A 16,803-nucleotide genomic window follows, 5' to 3' on the forward strand; every position below is an offset into this window, starting at 1 on the left:
TAAGGTTTAATTGAACCATTTAGATAGTTTTGGATTTGGTGTTAATCTTGGGATCTGAGATATGTACATTTTTAAATGTATTTTTTTCCAAGTAGACACGGGTAAAACAAACCTCTCCACGAAATTTGAGGATTTTTTGATGTCTGTGGAATTATTGGTGCATTTCTAAAATCATGTTCAAAATGCTGAATTAGGCTGGAAAAGGGTACCAGTCTACTGGTAACCGTGTTTTACAACCACAGAATGTTTCTGTGACGTTATGTTGAAGGGAATAGTCAACTAGTGCTTAGGACAGTCGACTAATAACAGTCTAAAACTATTTTTCAGTATTGATTTTGACCAGGTCAGCTCGTATAGGTGTATGAGATCCTTACGGGATAAATACACAAGTTTAGGGTCAGGTTAATGATCAAGTTTTCGGCAATTGGGATATTGTTGGAAGCTTTTTAATGTTAGGAAGGGGGAAAAGTAAGGTTTAGTTGAAAAAGCCTTAAGTGCCTTTATATAGGGGGAGCCTTATGATAGGTTCTTAAATATCCCTCTGGTAAAAATCCTAGCTTAATAGGGAGATTAGGTGTAGGGAGAGCCTTGTGATAGGTTCCAATGCTTGTTTGCATTTTTGTTTTCCATTCGGCAGTGTAAGTCCAAGTTGTGTAGCCATGTCGACGTAAGTTCATTCAGCGATCTAAGTCTAAGTTGTGTAACCTTGGCAACGTAAGTCCATTCGATGGTGTAAGTCCAAGTTGTGTAACCTTGGTAACATAAGTCCATTCGACGGTATAAGTCCAAGTGTGTAGCCTTGGTAACATAAGTCCATTCGGCGATATAAGTCCAAGTTGTGTAGCCTTGGCAACGTAAGTACATTCGGCGGTGTAAGTCCAAGTTGTGTAGCATTGGCAACATAAGTCCATTCGGTGGTGTAAGTCTAAGTGTGCAGCCTTGACAACGTAAGTTCATTCAGCGGTGTAAGTCTAAGTTATGTAGCCTTGGCAACGTAAGTCTATATGTAAGTCCAAGTTGTGTAGCCTTGACAACATAAGTCCATTCGGTGGTATAAGTTCAAGTTGTGTAGCCTTGACAACGTAAGTCCATCGAATGGTACTGGGATGAAATTAGACTTGGTTAAAGCCTAATTAGTAGTCACTAAGTGCTCAAGATTTCCTTTGTGTCTAAGTGTTCTTGGTTGAAGTTGTGATGAGGTTTCTCCACCCACAAGGAGTTGGTTGAGTAGCCAGAGTTGGATTGAGGGATCGTCCACCTTATAGATAGCCGTGGAGTAGGAACCCTAATCGCCAAACCACATTAAAGGAAATGTGTTAGCGGTTTTCTTTCTTGTCTTTCGTTTAGCTTTCATATTTGTATTTGTATTCGTATTTGTTTATTTTTTGTTGTGCACTAATGAATACGTAGGGAGCAATCAATTTGGGGGCACCATCAATCTAACCCCCTATTCTAGCCTGCCATATGATCCCCAACACTAATTGAAGGTTAGGCAAGGGGAGTCTAACGGGAAGGTTGGCAGAAGATAAAAAATCTAAGTCGGTCAGTATTTAACTGGACACTTGATTGGAAAGTCTTGGTGAGTGAAGTCAAGCAGAAGGAAAATCCTAGTGAGTGAAGATAGACAGATGGGAAATCCTGGTGAGTGAAGTCAGGTGAAAGACCTAGTGAGTGAAGCTAGGCAGATGGAAATCCTGATGAGTGAAGTCGGGTGAAATCCCTAGTGAGTGAAGCTAGGCAGATGGGAAATCCTAGTGAGTGAAGCCAGGTAAAAGACCTAGTGAGTGAAGCTAGGCAAATGGAAATCCTGGTGAGTGAAGTCAGGTGAAAGCCCTAGTGAGTGAAGCTAAGAAATGAGGAAATCTTGGTGAGTGAAGTCAGGTGAAAGACCTACTGAGTGAAGTAAGGTAGTGAGAAAGTCCTGGTGAGTGAAGCCAGACGCGTGGAAATCTAGATGGGTCAATGGTGACCAGACACTTGTGTTTGGTAAGTCCAAGTGGGTCAAGGTTGACCGAACACTTGGTGAAGAAGTTCTAGCAGGTCAAAACTGACCAGATGCTAGGCAATGAGGAGTCCCAACAGGTCAAGGTTAACCAGATGTTGGTTAAGGGAACTTTAGACTTCGGTTGGAAAGTTAGGGCTTGGTAATCGACAAGGTTAGTCAATTACCGTAGCTTAATCAATTAAGGTAATCAATTAAGCTTGGAAATCTAAGGAACTAGGGCGCTAAATACACGAAAGCGTAGCGGAAAACATGTAGTTCCATATCAAGAGGATCCATGTGAAGGGAAGAATAAACAAGCATCCTATACTAAGTTTCATGATAATTATACCTTTGGTGCGTGCACACAATCTCCCGACAGCTAGGATCTCAGCATGATCAAGTGTTCACGGCTCTAACGATATCCACACGAACAAGTGTTTCCGTTAGTCTCACAAACTCTCAAAGTGGAGAAGAAAACTACCTTAGGTTATGCTAGCAACCAAGAAGGTGAGTTTCGGCCAAGATGAGGAAGAAGGGAGAAGAAGAAGAAGAAAAGTTTTTCATCTAATGAAAATTATCATCCATAAATTTTCATTTATATCCATCTCATGAATACCAATGGGTTTTGGCCTTTTATCTTCCAATCCAATAGCTTAAAATTGATCATTCAATCCAATGATTCAAAATTGACTATTCATCTTCCTTGGTGACTATTCAGCTTCATCGGTGAACTCAACTTCACCCAATGAGTCTAACTCATTGAACCATATCAATCTAAATTGACTCCATGAATATCAATCCAAATTGGCTCCATGAACCTAATTCAAATTAGACTCAATCTAATAATTGGATCCAATTGAGTCTAACTTAATGAGTATAATTTGGATTAGATTTAATCCAGTGATCCATCATATGAATCTATCTCCAAATTAACTTATTCTTTGTGTGTGATCCAATAGGTTCTTGTAACGTTGGCAATGTATCCAAATCAACATTTAGATGCATAAGCAATGAGTGGTATCTAGTAAGGCATCATTGCAACCCAAGTGACGAGAATATCGAGATCCGACTTAACCTTTCTGTGGCTATTATCTTGTATGACTTGGTCCTTCTATCCTTGATATCTAAATTAATCAATGAGGCATAGACCGTATTATCCTCTTATCAACCTTTGTGTTTCTTGATCTCTAAGTAGACACACTCAATCAAATAAGCTCAATATCTCATATTGACTCATTTACGAATAGTCATGCTTTCTTGTGTCCTACTAATCAAGAGGCCCATAGATATCACTTTCGTTATATGAAAGGGATATATCTCATCTACATCACTCACATCCCTCCGCATAAGTCCTTGCATACCCAGTGATCGACTTTATAGTCCACCCTGTTACAGGTGACGTTTGCCGATACCAAAGTATATAATATCTTATGTATGGAATCATAGTGACTTCAGGTCTAAGGACTATTCATACCAATAGTTACAAGAGAATGTTTATGACACTCATATAATAATCCTTGAAATATTCTCATGGCGGTTCATTCAGTATATATTCTCTAATATATACTCATGTGTCAACCTGATATCTCATATCCATGACTTGTGAGATTAAGTCATCCATTGACCTACATGCTAGTCTCAATGCATTAATGTTGTCCTTGCATATTAATGTTTGACTAGGAATAGTTAAGAGTAGTGTTCTATGTATATCTACAATATCTCACTATCAATTCAACCAATTGATATGTTGTAGATTAGAACCTCCTACTCTATGACATTATTATACTTATTCATTCAATACTAAATTGAAATAAATATAATAACCAACTTTACCTTTTATTAATAATGAAATATGATACAAAAATGAGCCTTTTATAATCATCTCATAATTGATACTAGGGTTATTACTAACAGGAAATGCGAGAGAGGCTCACTAATCGATTGGTGTAATCGATTAGGACACCGTAAGCGATTAGGGTAATCACTTAAGGTGCTTTTCGGTCGAACAAACTGTTTCTGTTTGAAGCTTAAGGGATCAGGTTAATCGCTTAGCGAAAGGTACACAGAGAGTTTGGTAAGCGATTAAGCAGAGAAGCTTAATTACTTACAATCTGTTCTCGTGTGAACAGAAGTATGCTTAATCAATTAGGCTAGTCGATTAGGCATGCATAATCGATTGCTCCAATCGATTACGATTGGGAACTAGCCGTTGTGCCCCCGATGAAAGGATTTCACATGTATTGTTTCGATAGATCTCTCACAAATTTTCTTGTCCACTCTCTTCACCGAGCTCACCAGTTCTTAAAGCTTCTTGAAGACAAATGTTGCTGCATTTCCAAGGTCAAGAGGTGTTCCCAAACAAAAAGAAGAAGCTAGCTAGGGTTTCATTTGTGTAAATCTTGTAAGATTTTCCTTGTATTTGCTTCTTTCTTCTTCTTGCTGTATTGAGAGTTTTGTACGAGGTTTCTCCACCTCTGGAGTGTTTCCGAGAAGGAGAGTATTCTTAGTGGATGTGTGAGTGAGGTTCGGATCCTTGGATTAGTCACCTCTTCTTGAGGTGGATACCAGGTAAATCCTTTTGTTAGCATTGAGGAGCTTTTGCATCGAGTTCTATCCGCTTCAACATCATCAACGAAATGCGAGAAGTTATTCACCCCCCCCCCCCCCTTCTAGCTCCAAAGTGACCCAATAGAAATAAATTAAGGAGTTGATCCCAAAAAATTTGGACCACATGAAGAGTTCATTCCCTTGGTTAAAAATTATGGTGAAGAACCAGGTAAGGAATCAAAGGTGATGTGTGGTGGGTAAGTCCAAAGATGTTACTCACCGTTCCACAAAGTACCAGTCACTGATTGATTAGCAAATGCAAAAAAGTTGGAAGCTAGTAGTTCAAAATATATATACAGTACTTCTTACAAACATATATACAATACTTGTAGTTTCTCATGTCTAGCAGATTTGGCATCTATTAAAGTTAGCAATGGAACTTTCTCAATTTCAGAGTTCTCTAAAGGATAGCTAGTTGGAAGCTTTGCCTCTTCTATTACAAACTGATACAATGACATCAAAACCTCATCAAAAAGTACTTAGATAAATTTTCTTGCATTTCAAATAGATTGATGCCAAGATTTTTTTTAGTTACTAGAAAACATACTAGAGAGAATAAGTTTGCATTTAGTTTTGTTTATATCATCCTTGCTAAGAAATCAATTAACTAAGGGTCTAGCCACAACTTTGCAAGCATAACCTTTGATACACCATTGAGGACTTCAAATGGAGTGATGTTGTCTCCAACCATCACCACCTTCTACTTCTCCAAGTCCACTTCCAACGACCTCACCCCTGCATGGAGATTAAAAACATGCCAAAAAATAAGACTAATTGAAAAAAATAACTTTAGTCCAGCTAAAAAAAACACACACAGTATTATTTGCATGAATTTATTCACAAAAATACACACATATCAAAGTACATATGACCAGCATGATTTCTAGTGTAGACATGAATGTTCATGCAACCCTCAACGTTACAGAAGTAATAGTTGATAAATCTCCCTTTGATCAAACCAAAAAATAATAATATTCTACTTCATTAGTATTCTATAGTACAAGAATAATGAAGGGAAAAAGAACGTTTATAGAAAAAATAATAAAATCTTGAGAAAAGGAAAATTGAAAACCAACAATATTTAGGATTCACTGGCGAATTCAATCTAAGATGACACTTGTTTAGCATTAGGAAATGTTAATGATTTAAATATGTGAGATGCAATTTAAATAGATAAGATGCAACACACAGAAAATCAAAATAAAACAAATACATAATATATCCTTATCTAACCCAATCAAAAAGTTCATAATTTGGGATGCTTTAGCGGATTACAATTACCAAATGCCAAAACAAAAAAAATGAAGGGAAACACAATTATAAAGAAAAGAAAACTCAAATATTTTGACAAGTCTTCAAACAACAAAATTGACAATCATAAATCACATGAAACACACACACAAAAAATTACAAAGAAATATGAGTAATAGCAATACCTTAGCTACATCAATACCATCACGATGACATTGGTATATTTTTCCAAGTACTGAAACAACATTGTCATATGCCATTACATTATCTGATTGTAATGCATCAGGATGTCCAATTACATTATTCAAACTAAAGGGAACCTTTGTACAAAAATAAATATTGGACAAATTATTATTAGCAACAACATTGAGGCATTAACTAGTATGTCAAAAACATTTTATATATAAAGCTACCTCCAACCAAAGGGCGAAACACATAACTGTCAAATTCAGCACAAAGACCAACACCATAAATAGCAGCATGAAAATGATTACCTAGAAATAGCAACCATATTCCATTGATGGAGACAAGAATGATCACGCAAAACCACAAGACTAAGAAGCAAATGTAACAAAAGGATCAAAAAGAACAAATACCATGAAATGAAACTATCCATCAATCTTTCAAAGACAGTAAGAATAGCAACCAAAATCCTAAAAATATATCACAAATTTCACATTTAACTCATAAAAGATCCTAGAAATGCGGAGCTTATTATATACCCATGACAAAAACTGTGAGTGTACCAGTACTGATACCAAAAATGTAGCTGCTCTATGTCCTGCTTGTTTAACTCCACGATCTTGAAGCATTCATAAGTCGGGTATGCATACCCGAAAACCAATCTATACACAACAATTACTCAAAACTCACCATCCCCCCCCCCCCCTTCAAAGTAGATCATCATGAGAAAGGACACATTACAAACACCAAAAACTAATTACTCACGCAAGGTTTCTCATGATGAGACTACCGATCATATTGAACTGGCGAAGAAGGAAGTAATGGGCACTCCCCTAGTCCTCTCGAGCAAACCCCTGTTGCAAGATCAAAGGGAAAGAATCATCTTTACCAAGCACAATGCCCAAAAGATGTTAATTCGAATATCAAACATAAAGATTAGTGCTGAAACTTGCGAGAAAACAGAAGTAGGTTAATATGAAAAAGATTAGCAAAAAATAGCGACGAGCAGAGATCCACAAAGCGGAAAGGATTAAAGGGAGAAAAAAATGAAATCAAAGAAAAAGAAGGTACCGACGGATAAATGGCTCAATCCAGTCGAAAGAAGAGTCTTCAACCAATGCAGATAAAAGCAAGAGGGAGGAAGGGAGTGATGGACAGCGGAAGATGGTGAGAGGCAAAGTTGGACAGAAGTAGCCCAAGCTACCACTTTGTGCGCTCGTCTTGTAATGCTCTGTTTACTCGGTCACCTTTGCCCACGTCTCTCAACCTTCCGACGCTCCCAGTTTCAAGATTTTAACTTGATGACAATGATAATGGCATTTACGTGCGGAAAGGGAGAGGAAGAAGAGACAACGATGGTGAGATTCTGCATCTTCTCCATTCTCCTCTTCTATTTCTCTCTTTCTTATTTTATGGCAGAGTGATGAAGCGGTAAGGTCAAACATTGAAGTGTAAATAAAGGAGTTGTTCACAAATTAAAATAGATCTAGGTTAAAGTTTTTTATTTTTTTACATTTCCCCATGCATGAGTTTTGAGGTGAGAAAAAATACTGCGGTTATAATTTCATTGACAACGGTTACAACCATTGTCTTTTTATTACAATGACAACAGTTTATGCACCGTTGTTCCAAGTGTTGTGAAAATATTTTCAATTACAATGGTTCATTTAACCGTTGTCTCAACTATTGTTAAAATAAAAAAAACCTTAAAGACAATGATTTTGGAAAATCATTGTAAAATATATTGTTATTTAAAAAAATCGTTGCCCTAAACGACAACGGATAGTGTCAAACCATTATATTTTGGGATAACTGTTACATCAAAGACAATGATTTTGTCAAAAACCACTGTCTTTTATCAAATTTACAATATTTTTTCTTAAAACCGTTGTCTTTGTGGTGGTGTCTTTTAGCAGTTTTGTTGTAGTGATCCTATCTCCTAAACTCGAGTTCTAGGGTTCCTTTCTCAACATCTGATCAATCATGACCTATTGAAACCCCTCATTGTCTAGCATTTGATCACCCTCGACCTGTTAGGACTTCTCCATCAAGTGTCCTGTCAATCATTGGACTTAGACTTTTCTCCTCATGCCAAGTGTCTGGTTCTCCGTAACCCCCTTGGACTTCCAAACACTAGGTGTCCGGTCAACCTTTGACCCACTTGGATTTTTCAATGTCTGGCTTCACTCACCAGGACTTTTCTTCACCTAGCTTCACTCACTAGGATTTTTCCACCGGGCTTCACTCACCAAAGTTTTCTCACTGCTTAACTTCACTCATTAGGACTTCCCAATTATTTGACTTCACTCACCAAGACTTTCTATCTTCCTGACTTCACTTATTAAGACTTTTCATCTGCTTGACTTCACTCACCAGGACTTTCTTTACTACCTGATTTCACTCACTAGGACTTCTCACACCAAGTGTATAATCCTCTATGACCCACTTAGTTTTTCTTCTTCTATCAACCATCCCGTTGGTCCTTGCCTAACCTCCAGTTAGGACTTTTCTAGTCAAGTATCCAGTCAACCTTAACCTACTTGACTACTCTCTCATATCAAACTGGTCAACCTTTGACCAGGGGAGAATTGCACTAACAATCTCCCAAATCGACAATTGCACCTATAATTTCTATATATTGTCAAACATAAAAAACTCAAGCTTGAGTCAAACTGGTAAACTTTGACTCAGGGTCAATTGCACCAACACTTGTTATGTGTTCAATATCATTTTTCTTTTTTTGTTTCAAAACATATATTTTATAAAACTTATTTTTTGATTAAATCTATGTTTTTAAACTTTTATGGACTTAGTCTAGGTTTTCCCCCTAGAAAGCATACACCTATAGTTTTAGGCAGCTAGCATCTCACAAACACATCAGGATTACCTTGCTTGTGTATTCAAACACTTAGAATGGTATAAGATACGTAAGGTCTTAACTGGACTTCTGATGTTTATATCAGTGCATCAATATAAGTTTGGGTGAAAAATATCACAGCACATTGATCAAGTTAAGCAATCCTTCTTAATAAACAATTAGTTGGATGATTTTTGCTTAACTTAACTAACTAAGTAAATACTACTATCTTTTGGTAGATAGCTAGTAATTAAAGGCTAGACAAGTACGTAAGAACATTGTTTTTAGATGACTATTTTTAAACTAAGTTTTCATACTTTAAATTTAAACTCAAACTTAAATCCATCTAGACTAAACCTTAGTTAAACTTAATTCTTTATAAAAAAAAACTTAGTTAAGATCTAAATTAAAACTTATTTTAAAACTTAATTAAACCTAAAATTTACTTAAAATTACACTCAAAACTTAATTAAAACTTAATTAAACTTAAAACTTACTTAAAATTACACTCAAAACTTACTTAAACCTTAAGTACACTTAAAACTTACTTAAAATTACACTCAAAATTTATTTAAACCTTAATTACACTTAAAACATATTTAAAACTTAATTAAACTTAAAACTTACTTAAAAGTACACTCAAAACTTAATTAAAACTTAATTCCACTTAAAACTTACATAAAACCTAATTAAAACCTCAATAAAACTTATTAAAACTTAATTTTAAAACTTAACCTACATCTAAATTAAAATCCAATTAAAATTAAACTGCAACTTTAATAATTAAAACTTAAACACTCAACTCCGAGGTACCTCAAACCAATTGAGGTGTCCCGGTCAAAATTCACTCGAGGTGCTTCAAATAGTCCAAGGAACCTCCCATTGAGGTGGCAACATTCCTATTGAGACACAACTGAGGCGCCTCTAACCCAAATGGAGGCACCCTCAACAACTTGTTGAAGGCGCCTTCCACTAGGTTGAAGGCACCTCCAATTGAATTTTTAACTGCAAATAGAGGGATTCTTCTCCATTTGCAATCTTTGATGAATGCGCCCTCCAACCGCGTTTCCCACCTATTTTTCCTTCTTTTTTTTTACACACTAATACTTCGATATGCCTCCTAGGAAACCCCTAAATCAAACCTATTAATCCAATTTTTCCATATTTACTTAATTTCTTGTATTTTGTGTGTATATCCATTATTTTAGGAAAAATTATATTATTAATCTGTCTATTGCTACCCTCTCTACTGATGTTAGGTTTTCCATTGAGCAGCTTAGGTTACATTTTCTAGATCATATATATGTGTCTCTTAAGACTAAGTATCTTAATAAGACCTTTTTCACGTGTCATTGTCCAAACATAGTTGAAATTATTGACTACTATCACTTAGATTGCCTAGTTTACTATAACCAAGCGATTAACTTAGACTTATGTACCCAGTTCTATAATAATTTGGTTAAAATTGATGACTTGACATACTCCACCGCTAGTAGAGATTTAAGTTTTCCCCCTACTCTATTAGTTGACTACTTAGGACTGCAGCAGTCCACATGTCCATTTTGTATTACCCTAATAGGGAGCTACCATTTGGGGCACCCTATTTCTATATTACCTTAGATACTATTCACTTGTATTTTTTGGGGAGGGCAGAGTCCCTACTGTCACTGACTTTAGGTCCCTCTCCCTGAGGGTATAGGATTATGTCCTATATCGAGTCCTTACCACCTGTATCCTACTAGTTACATCTCGTGACGTTGCTATGATGCGTTCATCCCACTCTTTTTTTCTTTATGCATTATGTCAACGGCTAGATTTAGATATTCCCTTGCATATCTTTCATAATGTAATTCATGAATCTAACATAGTCACTCAGGGACGCATCCATATGCCCTATCACCATGTGTTGACCTCTATATTTTGTAGGGGTAAAATGCATAAACAAGTCTCGGATGAACAGTGTCAAAAATGCCTCAGAGGTGCGAGGCACCTCAAAGCTGTGTGGAAGTGCCTAGGACCCAGCGAAGGCACTTGCACACAAATAAACTTCAGGAATAGAAGTTTAATGTGCTAAGGGACCCTTGAGCGCATTAGAGGTGCCTTGGAGTGCATCAAAGGCGTCTCGAAACTCTTGGAGGTGTCCTCGCATGGATAAAGATTGAGTGATTCAGAGTTGATAAAGGTCAGAATTTGCAAGATCAAGTTTGGGGTTGAAGTCACCTCGGATAAGGTTGGAGGCGCCCTCAACACTCATTAAAAGCCTTATTTGTCCAGCAGCTTGAATAGAATTTTCAAATAAGCAATTACAATCCTTTTGCTGCTATGTTATTGCTCTTCTACATCCGACTGCTGTCGGCAGACTGACACCAACACATGAGCATTCCACTTCAATATCTACATGATTGGTAATGAATTTAATTTATTTCATTTACGTTACTTCTTAAAGGAAGTGTAGTTTGTTACACTATCCTAATATTCTTCTTGTACTCGATTACTCTACCAGGAGTTTATCTGTAGAGAATTTAGTGGATTGCGCATCGCTAAATCCAAGAGGTTGGTCTTGGAGTAGGAGTTACCGAAAGCTCTTAACCAAGTAAACAAACGTGTTATATTTTTCTTGTGTTTCCTTTTTCTTTTATTCCGTTGTACACTCACTTTCCTTTGAACTTTTTAAAAATACTTGATTTTTAAATACATGTGATTCACCTCCTCCCCCCTCTCACGTAACCAACGGTCCTACAATCATAACTCATTTTTGCATTAGAATTTTGAGCTACGTTGGATATATATATATATAAAGGAGCAACTCATAACTTCATTGCTAAAGATGAGACAATTAATAGATGAGAGTTATAATAGAAATTGATATTCTTAAAGTAATGGAAGTATAAACTAACAGGTAAACATAAATTTCCATCTTAAAAATAAGTTTCACACAAGGCATAGCACTGCCCAATAGTCAAGCAATGTCGGGCGTGGAACTACTTAGCGACAGCTGAGCAATGCCAAGCACACCACTGCTCGACGTTGGCATAACACTGTTGGATGCAAAGTTCTCAGTAGTGGTCGAGCACTGTCGTGAGCGATAGTTCTTAGCGACGGTCGATCACTGTCGACTAAGCATTGTCGGGAGTTCGAGGTAGTTCTCGGTATCGGCCAAGAACTACCGGCTGCACATGGCAATTCTCTGCGCCTGCCGAGCATTACCGGGCGTGGCAGTTCTCAGCACCGGCAGAGCACTACCAAGCGCACCACTATCGGGCGCAGCAGTGCTCGATGCCGAAAGTCGTGGCTAAATGAGAAAAGGGGAGAGGGAGAGAGAAATACTGCTTGCTAGAGGAGAGGTCGTCGATCGCTGGAGGAGGAGAGTATGCCGAAGGAGGAGATTGTCAATTGTCGATTGTCAATCACCAATCGTCGATCACTGATCGTCGATCGCCTGAGAATGTGATCACACAAGGAAACATCAGGGGACGTGAACCTTGATATCTTCCTATATTTAACGATGGATGACATGGTGTGTAAATGAGGGGTTCGATAAGGCCAGAAAGTCAATACTCAAGAAGACGTGGCAGTCAATGGTCAAGAGAACGTGACGGTTAACAGTCGAGAGAAGACGGGAGTTAGGCCTCTTCGCGTCACTAGCCGTATAATTCCCAGTCGTTCACAAGCAGGTGGGTCCGCGAGTCCAAGCCCTAGCACAAGGGTTGGACTATTGCCTGGTCTACCCCCTATTGATCGGATCTCCCCAGCTCAGGCTTTACATATGGCCTTGGCACCTTTACCAGACAACCCTCGACCGATAGTTAACTCGTGAAGGTGGGGTTCCTGGGCATAGCCTCAGATGAGCCTCGGTCGGTTCGGCATAGCTCATCCTCTTCATCAAAGCTCAGTCCTTACGACACATCCGAGCAATCATCCCGAGCTGTCTAGAGTTTAACCTGGGCGGGACACTAAGCGACAACAGTGTCAGAGAATCGTAACCTCCTGTCAAAGAATAACTATTGTAAGTCAGAGAATATTCTAATGTTCTACCACACACTGAGAGTGGAACCTTCCTCCTACCAATGAGAAGTCGTCGGACGTCCTCCCTCACCCGACATGCTCTGACACCCGACATTCTCTCGCAGTGATCAGGCTCAAAAGGCAGGCAGAGTCGTATAAAAAGAGAGGTCCTCTTCATTGGCCAGGTATATGCACATCCTCACGTATCTTTAACAGTTCTTTTTTTCTTCCTTTGTACACTGCTTTGCTGGGGAAAAAACCTGACTTGAGCGTCGGAGGGTCTGCGTCGGGGACCTTTTCCTTGGTTTCTGGTCTCTAATACTTCGTGTGCTTGTCTGAGTGTGTGCAGGACCCAATTACCACCGGGTCTGTTACTACAGACTGTTGGTTCCACGTGGGGGTTCACTTTTCTGACGCACATACACAGGGGTGCGTCAAAGTTGTCTTTCCGTCAACACCGATGTCACCTTCGCCAGTCTTTGTTTAACTCAGATTCAGGACAAGATTGATAGATATTAATTATCTGTCATTAATAGAAAGTGAATATTTACTCCAATGAAATAAATTATCCATTATTAGATAAAGTAATAAATTAAAAATCCCGACTAAATAGCACCGGATTATTAAAGATCGTCGCTAGTAACAAACAGATAATATATATCCATCGTTAGTAATGATCATTTTTAATAAGTCGTAGTTAAATCCATTGCTAATACGTGATCTTGTCGTAGTGAATTAAAGATCTCAAGCTAAAAGATGAAATTTATCCTTCCTTCTCCTGTAGTATTCCACAACTTTTTAACAAAGACAATGACCGTTGAATCCTTCAGAGAGCTGGTAAACATTATAAAATAACTATATTATTAAACAAAAAACTCAATGAATGATCCAACATGAAATTTAACACGTCCAATGATTTGACACTTGTCCTGGAAAGAAAGACAAATCATATAATTTTTTAAAATCAGATCAGTACTTCTTCATTTAACAAGCCATTATTTATTTATCATATATGTGTTGATATATGAACTCCAGGAAGAGTGATGATACATGCGAAAAATTAAAGAACAAAAACATTCGACTCCTACTTTTGAGGTAACATTTTCTAATTAATTAAGTAATTAAACTCCTCGTGATTTGGAGATCCTTGTGTCTGGTTTAGCCCTTCCATCAGCAGGCTGATACCATCCTGCAGAGTCATTGACATATATGATCATAAAATGCATTTTGTAATGTTTACTGTCTAGTTCTTCGTCATAAATGAGCTTGTGGGGAAATTAAAAGCCAGACCTGAGACGACAGCAAGTTGGGTCCATGCTCTGGCGCTAAAAGACAAGGCTCCAAATACTGCTCCATCATTTGGTAATCATTTGGCACTGGGCCTGGAATTGCCTGAAAGTGAAGAATGCAAGCTGCATTATTTATAATGCTCAAGAATTTCTTAAAATTTACAGTATGAAGTTTTCGCTACCTCTGCTTGATCCATGGGGCTATCAAGGTCGATTCCAGTTAATGAACTCATGGAAACAAGCTTCATGGAGAGAATCTGAAGTTGTTTAGATCATAGTGGATGTTAGACATATATATAAGATAGCGCTATGAATAGATTCGTGATAACCTCTGTTAATTACCTCAATCTGATTCTGTAAACATTGCACGTAGTTGATAATCTCCTCCAAGATCAGCTGTTTTCCTTTTATCTATTGAACATCACCATAAATTTTCAATCCAAAAATTTGCATTCGACAGAAATAATGGAGTTTCACGTAGATGCCTCTTAATTAATTACCCTGTCACAGCCAGGAACAAGGCTTTGCAAAATCTTCATTTTTTCACTTATCCTCTCCCTTCTTAGCTGAACAAATTAAAAAAAAAATAAAAGCAGAGTTCTGAATAATTAATATTATCATCTGCGAAGATAAATAAGCATATACTAAAATAGATGTAGATTATATTGATTACCCTTTCTGCGAGGCTGTGGCTATCAGTTGCTTCCCCTCTCCTCGCTCTCACATGAATAACTCCTTTAGGGGGCTCCTCAAATTTCACTCCTTTAGCCTCTTTTCCCTTCTGTGCTCCTCCATTAACTCCTCTCTTGCTCCTTAATTTCTCACTATTCTTGCTTTCCTTTTCTTCCTGGCAAATTAAATCGAGAAATCAAACACACGATAAAGCATGAATTCCTCGAAATGCACATCTATATTTGCTTACCTTACAGGGCTTAGCAGTGATGGAGCTTCCGGTCGGTGAAGGCCCTGAGTTATCAACTTGCACTGACACTGAACTCTTGATATCGAAACTCTCGCTTGCTTCAGTCGCTGCGACATTAGCAATCTGTGATTTGGCTTCCAAAGAAAAGTAGTAATCAAAGCAATCTGAAAAAATATTTGCAGCGTCTCCATGATGCTCCCGGCCTGTAGAATTCACAATGGTATCGAGAAACGATGTCATGCTAATATTGATATGAAGATATCAAATTGCAGGCGGAGGAGAGATGGTGGTGGCTTGGTGAAGGTGCAGTGTACTGCACAATTTATAGAAGCTTTCTTTTCACTTCGATGCATGTATCTTCACACTTTGACCCGTCTTTTCAAATTTCAGTGCCTTGGTCTACTATCTTTCTCTCTTTCCTCTCCCCTTCTGTCTCCCAGTGTTGTCAAAATCTCGTGTTTATATAAAATTAGATCATAAAATGCAATTATAAATTCTTATAATATTTTATATCATATTTTAAATTAGTTTTAAAAGAAGTCTATATATTTTTTTAATTAATCATTAAATATTTTAATCCAAATTATAACATAAATTTATATAGAGAATATTTTATTTCATATAATCATAAATTACTCATGATTTTAAACTTTTAAACAACCAAATACTTACCATAAAAACATAACATAAAATAACTTAAATGCAAACATAAATAAAACACAAGATAATAGATTAATATAAATCATTCATAGATAAATACAAATTTAAAATCATCCCAAAACGATATCTTTTGTCCAAAATGATTTCTTTTTATTAACGACACAAAATCGATAAAATTATCTAAAAATAATGTTTTTACAAGTTTAAATGTGATTTTATGATTTTGATCCGATTTTACTTTAATACACGATTTTATCACGATTTTACTCGATTTTCATAAGCAAATTCACGATTTTATACGATTTTAAGAGTCAACTCGCGATTTTGATAACATTGTTCTCTCCCTCTCCCTCCTTTAACTCACGGTATAGTGGCAAAAGGTGACTATATTCACCTCCAACGTCCTAGTTAATTTATCCCAGAATCAATATAGAGGAAGTAAATTATAGATGACTAGTAAACTTTGAAATAGTGATTAACACATAAGGAGAATATTTACATCATTCCGAAAGGACCACGACATTCATATGTGGATTGTAGTCATGGACTGTAAAAGTATGAAACATCTAGCTGGCCGTGTTTAGGCTTTGAGAGTGATTGCATTTCAGGAAAATTTGTTACTAGAATTCATGTGATTTATCTATTTCTTTATGAACAAGAGACGATAATATTAATTTTTTTAGTATTATGGGTCCTTTGATTAAATATAAATAGATAAATTATAGGAATATTTTATTTAGCACGGTGCAAAAATGTATTTAATTTATAAGGATGCATGTATTAGTTGATTTTAATTTCTGGAGTTATTATTTTTTCTTATTTTTAATTTGTAAGTATGTCATTCGGTAAAACCAAAAGTCATCACAAATTAAGAAACCCAATGAAATGGACGTTTATTTTCATTAAAAAATATATCAAATGGACATTTTTTTTAATGATTTCATCTCAAATTATAATAGCTACCGATAACTACTATAATATACAAAAAGTATCAAGCAATGATTATAATGTATAAAAACTAGTAATTATTATAATATATTTAGTA

The 16,803-nt window shown here is 36.8% G+C and overlaps 1 protein-coding gene and 1 long non-coding RNA gene across 2 annotated transcripts; both read right to left on the reverse strand.

Moving 5' to 3' along the window:
- Positions 1–5,011: 5,011 nt before the first annotated feature.
- Positions 5,012–7,444, reverse strand: LOC122027899. Its single transcript, XR_006124563.1, has 3 exons — positions 7,097–7,444; positions 6,791–6,879; positions 5,012–5,326 (listed from the first exon to the last, which is right to left on the reverse strand). It is a non-coding gene; the product is annotated as an uncharacterized LOC122027899 (long non-coding RNA).
- A 6,440-nt stretch (positions 7,445–13,884) lies between these two features.
- LOC122027992 (transcription factor bHLH137-like) lies at positions 13,885–15,530 on the reverse strand. The gene is made up of 7 exons (XM_042587005.1): positions 15,099–15,530; positions 14,850–15,023; positions 14,677–14,742; positions 14,519–14,587; positions 14,359–14,433; positions 14,178–14,279; positions 13,885–14,076 (listed from the first exon to the last, which is right to left on the reverse strand). Exons 1-7 carry the CDS (start codon positions 15,336–15,338, stop codon positions 13,993–13,995), a joined length of 810 nt encoding a protein of 269 aa, XP_042442939.1. The 5' UTR covers positions 15,339–15,530; the 3' UTR covers positions 13,885–13,992.
- Positions 15,531–16,803: the final 1,273 nt, after the last annotated feature.

This window comes from Zingiber officinale, chromosome 10A (genome assembly GCF_018446385.1).
Source record: "Zingiber officinale cultivar Zhangliang chromosome 10A, Zo_v1.1, whole genome shotgun sequence".
Taxonomy (NCBI): Eukaryota; Viridiplantae; Streptophyta; class Magnoliopsida; order Zingiberales; family Zingiberaceae; genus Zingiber; species Zingiber officinale.